This window comes from Theobroma cacao, chromosome 3 (assembly GCF_000208745.1).
Source record: "Theobroma cacao cultivar B97-61/B2 chromosome 3, Criollo_cocoa_genome_V2, whole genome shotgun sequence".
Classification (NCBI taxonomy): domain Eukaryota; kingdom Viridiplantae; phylum Streptophyta; class Magnoliopsida; order Malvales; family Malvaceae; genus Theobroma; species Theobroma cacao.
Genome location: NC_030852.1, coordinates 33,793,942 through 33,801,832, shown reverse-complemented (window position 1 = coordinate 33,801,832; position 7,891 = coordinate 33,793,942). Strand labels below are relative to the sequence as shown.

At 34.1% G+C, this 7,891-nt stretch overlaps 1 protein-coding gene across 2 annotated transcripts; it reads left to right on the top strand.

Moving 5' to 3' along the window:
* LOC18606462 (protein HAPLESS 2) lies at positions 163-7,884 on the top strand. 2 transcript variants are annotated; one of them, XM_018116873.1, is made up of 18 exons: positions 163-422; positions 525-668; positions 823-911; positions 1,034-1,073; positions 1,465-1,522; positions 1,625-1,685; positions 2,197-2,275; positions 2,661-2,795; positions 3,523-3,717; positions 4,141-4,221; positions 4,308-4,408; positions 5,317-5,434; positions 5,806-5,838; positions 5,918-6,011; positions 6,128-6,216; positions 6,737-6,852; positions 6,958-7,058; positions 7,137-7,884. In XM_018116873.1, the coding sequence occupies exons 1-18, from the start codon at positions 240-242 to the stop codon at positions 7,553-7,555; spliced, it is 2,136 nt and encodes a 711-aa protein (XP_017972362.1). In that variant the 5' UTR covers positions 163-239; the 3' UTR covers positions 7,556-7,884. The 2 variants fall into 2 exon arrangements, with proteins under 2 accessions (XP_017972362.1, XP_017972361.1); XM_018116872.1 differs by having other exon boundaries at positions 4,302-4,408.

Here is a 7,891-nt window from a genome sequence, read left to right as displayed (position 1 = left end):
GAAGTTTGGGAAGATTGGACCTGAATAAGTCCCGAAGGCCTTAAATCCAAGGCCCACATGATCGGATCAAAAGATTTAACGTTAGGCCCACAAAACAAATCGGGCTGAATTTAGCGGCGTCTTTTGAACGCAACACTTAAAGTCGGTTAATGGCAGTTTTAAAACTCCCTCTAAATCCCTCCGTACCCGCATTTTGGATTCTCCAAATCTCAACGGGAAAAAAAAGATTATTCCTGAAAATGGGAAGATCAAAGCGATTTCTCTTCTGCATTTTCAGTTTTCTCTGCCTGCAATACGAAGTCGTTTCAGTCCAGATCCTCTCGAAGTCGAAGCTCGAAAAATGCGAGAAGAGTACGGACTCCAACGACAAACTGAATTGCACCACCAAGATCGTCATCAACATGGCCGTTCCCAGCGGTTCAGTAAGCACTCTTCTTAATTTACTGATTGCGAAGTAAGTTTCTCTTAATTTTCTGTTTACTTACTTTTTCCTTCTTTCTTTCTTTTTTTTTTTTTTTTTGAAGAGTGGCGGTGAGGCGTCAATGGTGGCGGAAATAGTGGAGGTGGAGGAGAATTCGACGAACAAGATGCAGACGTTACGGATTCCACCGGTGATAACGATCAACAAATCCGCTGCCTACGCACTCTACGAGTTGACGTATATTCGAGTATGATCTTTAATGAAAAAAAAAAACAATTTTTCACCTTTTCCATTTTGAATTTTTGGAGGGAAATGGAAAGAAAAGAAAATGGGGAGATCGTCGAGAAATTATCTCTGTTTTTCAAAATTATTATTTTTTATTTAACGATTTTTTCTTCCAGGATGTTCCTTTTAAACCTCAAGAATTCTATGTTAAGACACGCAAATGCGAGCCAGATGCTGGTGCTAATGTTGTCAAGATATGTGAGAGGCAAGTACTATCAATTTCGTTCTAATTTTCAGTTGTGTTAGGATTTTTCTTGAAAAACTATAAGTATGAAGTATTCAATAATAAATAAAGAGATTGACCGGTTCCTAGTGTTGGCCTCGTAGGCTGCGCGATGAGGATGGTCACATCATTGAGCATTCTCAGGTTGCATTCTCAACTTGTTTGATCTCATTTGTTATCTGAATTGTCACTTTAAAAGAAAAAGTCTTAATTATCAAATTTTATTTATAAATAATATATATCATTTATTTTACCGGTAGAAAATTATACATCAACCTTGAAGCCCTTCCTTATTTTCTGATTATTATTTTATTTTCTGCTAACTGTTTCATGTCGTTTTAACATACTGCCTAGATACTTACCTTTGTTTCTTGCCATGGTGGTTCTAGATTTCTCTTGCTTGGTTTTGTCACATATCTAATGAATTATAGTGTGAAATTTTACTTTGTCATTCCTCTTTGACTAGTTATTTGAATTATTCTTTTAATGAACCTTAGTTTTATTTGTTTTCCGTCTTCTGCCATTCCTGCTGAAGCCTATCTGCTGTGCTTGTGGGTCTCAAAGGCGTGTACCATCATCTTGTGGAAACATCTGTAAGTGCTTTCTGCTTTTTTCATCATTGTCAAGATTTTCTTTTGGATGCAGGGTTTTGTGGCATCGGATTATTCTCAAATTTATGTTTTACTTCTGCATAGTTGACAAATTACTGAAAGGAAAAGCCAATACAGCACACTGTCTCCGTTTTCCGGGTGATTGGTATGGCCTTTCACTTACCTCTACATCCCTCTTTTGGTTTCTTCTCTTGTTTTTTTGTGTTGTTACTGTTTTGCTGGGCCAACCCTTTTTGTTCAATGACATATTCTGAGAAGACACACATTTTGTTCGAGGTTTGTGGATTTAAAATAGGTTTATGGATGCTGTGTTTTTGTAGATGTATGGTGGGAAATGAGTGATTGATAGTTCAAAGTTTAATAAACGTTTTCAAATTTGAATTTTTTTTTTATGATTTCCTTGCAGTAAAATTTTATAAAAATAATTCTAGATAAAATGAAAATAGAGAAAGATAACTGAAAAGGATTTCTACTTAGATTAGTGAGAATATGGGATGTTAAAGTCCTGGATGATGATGGCAAGGCAGCACTCTTTTTGCTACAATGTCCCAAAGCTTAATTAAATAAGCAACTGCTGACTTTCCATCTTTTACAGCTTAATTTTTGTAAGTATTGGAGCATATGTTATATCTAGTAATAATTGTTTATCCACTTAGGTTCCATGTTTTTGGTATTGGACAGCGGTCAATTGGATTCAGCGTTAGAATTGAGATGAAGACAGGATCTAAAGTTTCGGTATGTCGTGCACCATATCTTTTTCTAGTTAGATACCTTGATTTAAAGGATGTGGTATGCCTTTTTTTCCCTGTAATTATACAAACTTTTTTTTGGTAATTTCTGTATTTTTCTGGATCTGGTTTAAACATATTTAAAGGATAGTGAGAGTACTAAATAAGTGCATTTTTGGGTTGGTTGTATATCTTTTTTTTTTTTTTTGGATAAGTGTGTTGGTTGTATATTTGTTGGTAGTGTCGCATGTTGCTGTTAGAATATGAAACGAGTGTGGTGCATTATTAGTTTGAATTTTATTTGCTTCAATATCTTAGTTAAATTGAAGAAAAGGGATGTGAAATTATAGCAAAAAAAATTTACCTTTCAGAAAAATTATTTATGTTTGCAGGAAGTTGTTGTAGGTCCTGAAAACAGAACAGCAACATCCAATGACAATTTTCTAAGGGTTAATCTCATTGGAGATTTTGTTGGATATTCAAATATTCCTACATTTGAGGACTTCTACCTTGTCATTCCAAGGCAGGTAAGCTGGCTTTGCAGATATTGCTATGACTCTTGTGAAGGAGCAAGTTATAAACCTGCTAATAGATTTATTGTGGTCATCTTATCCATTACACTAAGATGGATTTTCCTTGGCAAGAATTCAATGAATTCATATTATCAGGTCGTTTGGTTTGTTTTCTTATGTGCTCTTACAATGTAAGGATCGTATGTTGTTTACAGCTTAATTATGGCCCAAATAGTGATTGTCTCTGAAATTTTTACAAATATATGAACATTGAACAGTATATTATGTTTTAAAACATACAAATTTCCATAAGTTCTCAGATTGATGATAGAGCTTGAATCAAAATTCAGAACCTAGTATAGGCATTGCTTGGTTTTCTCAGTTTTATTTTCTTATCGATATGCTTTTTTTTAGTAGAAGGTACTAGATTTTTTTTTTTCAAGATCTACTATTAATCATATTTTTATACATGCTTGTAATAACTGTTTTCTTGTAATGAGTCCATGTTGAGTATCTACTCCAACTAGCAGCTAGTGGTGTTCTTCTGTGTCTTATTTACAAGTCATATTGAAGATGGGAAATTGGCTATAATATGCATGGAAATGCCTTTTTGGCTATGTTCTTTCAGAAGCTTTTAGCTAATTGCTTACAGAGGCATCTTATCTTCATTTTTTTATTGCGTTTTTGGTGCTTGTTCAGTTATTTTATATTGCCACAACTGTTTTTCTTCCTGAATTGACAGGGTGGTCCAGGTCAGCCAAACGATTTGGGAAAGAATTTTTCTATGTGGTTGCTGCTTGAGAGAGTGAGATTTACCTTAGATGGTGTTGAATGCAACAAAATAGGTGTCAATTATGAGGCTTTCAATGGTCAGCCTAACTTCTGCTTATCACCATTTTGGAGTTGCTTGCATAATCAGTTGTGGAATTTCTGGGAAGTTAGTATATGAACTAACCAGTGATTTTTCTAACTTTTCTCACTAGTTTGGTGTAAGGTTTAAAATTATGACTCTTCTGCTGTTTTGCAGTTGACTTCTATTACCAATAGTAAATTTTGTTAGTTTCTTTTGATATTGCAAAAGTTAGTTTCTTTTCCCTTGTTTCAAACTATGAAATTATCTGGTTATGCGTACTACATATATGAAGTAACTTTTGGTGATTTGAGTTTAATTATTTACGAAAAACTTGAAAAGTTAATTGAACATTCATTACTTATGTATGTTGTTTTTTTTGGGAAGCACTTTTTACATTTTGTAATTGATGAAACATTCAGTATTGTTGTTGGTTAACTTTGATTAAATTGCTTAATTTCCCAGTTGTTGTCATTGTGAACTAAGAAGACTCTGCCTTATTGCTGACAGGCTGACCAAAACCGAATTAATAGAAGGCAACTTCCATTATATGGTGTGCAGGGGAGATTTGAAAGGATAAATGAGCATCCAGTTAAGCTTTCACAGTTGTAGATTCCTTCCGTGCAAGTTTGTCCACAATTTAAGTCATCTAACTTATGGTTTCTGTTTAGCTGCAGAATGCAGGGTCTCATTCATTCTCTATTGGAGTGACGGAAGTTCTTAACACAAACCTCCTGGTAGAACTAAGGGCTGATGACATTGATTATGTTTTTCAAAGGTAAGCCAATCCTGCTATCATTGATATTTATGCAGATTACAGATTTAGATGACTTGAAGGCAGTCTTATTATAATTGGTGAATAATTCATCAGGAGCACGGATTTGCATTATTTAACTTGATTATATGAAGTTTAGAATATTTTGTTTTCTTAGTTGATTTCTTTGTTGCAATGTGGACATATGAAATACTTGTAAGGTTCATTTCTAAGATTTGAGATGAAGTGAAACCTTAGATTGCCTTTTAGATCATTGACTGCTGCTTTATTCTTTCATTATGGTGCGAAACATGGGCCTAGTAAATAGTCCACTTGCAGAGAACTGTTGCACTTCTATTTTTTTTTTTGTCCTCTTCTTTTAAGAAATTACACTTATATACGGCTGAAGTAATGACCTTATGTGGAACATACAGAAGTCATTTGAATATTGTGTTTACCACAAATATTAGCTTGTCACTGGTGTAGTAATTTCTCCTCAATTTCCTAGTGTATACAAGAGCTGAGAATGTGGTGTTTGTGTGTGTATGTTTTTTTTTTTTTTTTTACTTTCTTAGGTTGGTAGGATTTTTGGTTCAAAAAACTTCTTGAACTTACATAGATGTATCATAGTAGAACAAATTCCTTCATTAATCGTGAAGTGTAGCACTGGTTTATTCTTACCATCTAGGACAAAGTATTAAAGATTGTGATGCTATGTGCTAGCATTTATTCATACACTCAATATACAGATTTTTCGTCTTTTTAAGTGCTTCTAGGTAATTATTTCTTTCTTGTACTGGTCACCAAGATGTATTTGAGGATTATTTATGCTAATTGATGTCATTTGTTTCATACCTCAGCAGTCCCTCATCTTAATGCCATGTCTTTTATATATTGAGGTCAATATGACATAGACTTCCTTTTTTTTACAGAAGTCCTGGCAAAATCATCAGTGTCACGGTCCCAACATTTGAAGCCCTCACTCAGTTTGGAGTTGCCACAATTACTGCTAGGAATACTGGTGAAGTAGAAGCATCATATAGCTTAACGGTACTCAGATCCCTGTTTTAGTCATATTCTTTCCTAAAGCTTAAATGTTCCTTCCCTGAGGAATGATTGGTAAGTAGATAAGTAGATATGCAGTAGGATGTTTTCTCTAATGTATATGAGCATCTTAAGTTGTTTAAAATCTAGTACTTTCTAGAATGATTGGTAACAATTTTTAACTCCTTTTAAAAAAAAAAAACAATTTTTAACTCTGTACATGAAGTAAGAAGGAAACTGTATATAAAACTAACTTAAAAGTGGAAGAAAAAGTTTGATGGAACAAATATGTTAAAATTGTTTAGCTGTTTTTTTAAGAAACTTTATTGCAACAAGTTGCTCTACTTTCAGATGTGATGAATTTTTTCCTTATGCAGTTTGACTGCTCAAAAGGTGTTGCCCTTATGGAGGTATTTTCTCAATTTTTTACATATGATGTGTATTGGTTTTCATAATGAAATAAGGTCATCAATGGTGAGATTGCTGCAGGAACAATTCTTCATTTTGAAGCCAAAAGAAATTTCTGCTCGATCTTTTAAACTTTATCCAGCAACTGATCAAGCAGCAAAATATGTTTGCACTGGTAAGACTACCTGGAGGTCTTTAAAGCATCTTGCATTCTTTTTACCTTCCCAAATGTTAAGATCACTGAAATTAACACATTTCACTCAACGCGATTTTGCTTGAAATTTAATGCAGCTATACTGAAGGACTCCGAATTTAATGAAGTTGACAGAGCAGAATGCCAGTTTAGCACTACAGCTACTGTTCTTGACAATGGATCACAGGTACGATAGTTTTAAGTTTATGAACTGCTTACATGTGGTCACTGCCTTGAGATAGAAGTCTTTGCCAAAAAATGTTTGTTCTGAGCGGATTCTGAATTTTCTACATGGAATTCTATAAAAAAGCAATGTGGTATATGTGCATTTCTTCTCTTGTAGTGTGATTTGATAATGAAAACAAAAGTCAAGAATAATGCAAGTAGTTGAAGCATTATAAGGGACACTCTAGGTGTTGCATTTGTTGAAAATAGTTACATATCTTTTAGACATTTTCTTCCTTTTCTAAAGTATATCAAGGGGCAATGAATATAAGGGTTCTAAACAAAAGAGAATTGGCATTGTTTTTCTGTCTATTTGAACTTCGTTAGAAAGCTATATGTGTCAACTTTTAAGAGTGTGATATCTACCACTTTAGAAGATGTAATCTGATTGCAATGTAGTTTAGAAGTATGAGATCAATATGTCACTTATTGCTCTTGATGTATATGGTTAGCAAATACTTAAAACTGTGAATTTGTTCCAGATTACTCCTTTTCAACCACCAAAGACTGGCATAAATGGTTTCTTTGAGTCTATTGAAAGAATTTGGAAAAATATTTGGGAAATTTTGGTTGACTTCATCACTGGAGAAACTTGCAGGTGCATTTGGAAATGACATTTTATGTTTCCAGTTCTGTTTTTTTGAACCATTAATTACGTAAGCTGCTGTTGCATTGACTATACTTGTTTCCTTTCATTGTGCAGAAGAAAATGCTCTGCTTTTTTTGACTTCAGCTGTCACATACAGTATATCTGTATGAGTTGGATAGTATTGTTTGGTTTACTTTTGGCTATATTTCCGACTGGTAAAACCTTCTTTCTTATCATGACATGCTAGGGAGAATGCAAGAATAAAGTCATATTTCATTGTGTTTTGAATGCAGTGCTTGTGTTGCTATGGCTTTTACATCAGAAAGGAATCTTTGATCCTCTTTATGACTGGTGGGAAGATCACTTTGGGTTTGACGATCAGAGAATCAGAGATAGCCACAGGCACAGTATTGGCATTGGCCACTCCCATGTTCATGCTAATAAACATAATAAAGCCAGGCAACACAAACATGATTCTCGATATAAAAGAATCAGCATTCACCAGGAGCACAGGCACAACCATTCAGAAGGGGACACTGATTTTTATTATTATCTGCATCATGTTCACAAGGACAAGCACAAACATAGACGTGTCAAAAGTTCTAGTATCAAACAGCAAGGCCACTTGGACAGGAGGAAAAATGATGATGTTGGGCACCACAAGCACAGAAGGGCAATAGAGACTATAGAAAGACCATTGAAATTGAAATAATGGACGGCAAGACAAAAGTTTGAGTTCAGATATGGGCTGTTGGAGAAGTTGTACGGCAAAAAAATTTTCTTCATGCTTTTTAATTTGAGGAAATGGTGCCACCTGAGAACTCCAATTATAAGAATAAAGCTAGTATTTAAAAAAAAAAGAACGAAAAAAAAAAGTAAAAGCCTGAAAACATTTACAATATTACAAGTAAGACCCATATGTCATGTTTTGTTTTAATTTTTTTTTTTTGTCATTTTTCTCAAGTATATGATGAGATTACAAAACTTTGTATATGAGCATTGGTAAAACTATGATTTAGTCTTGGTTGGAGACATAGAGAAGTAACTG

Excerpts from the sequence above, each read along its gene's own strand:
- LOC18606462 (XM_018116872.1), top strand. The coding sequence starts at position 240 with ATGGGAAGATCAAAGCGATTTCTCTTCTGCATTTTCAGTTTTCTCTGC. Across the intron at positions 5,839-5,917 it reads AAGGTGTTGCCCTTATGGAG|GAACAATTCTTCATTTTGAA; the intron begins GTATTTTCTCAA and ends AGATTGCTGCAG. Across the intron at positions 6,012-6,127 it reads AGCAAAATATGTTTGCACTG|CTATACTGAAGGACTCCGAA; the intron begins GTAAGACTACCT and ends AATTTAATGCAG.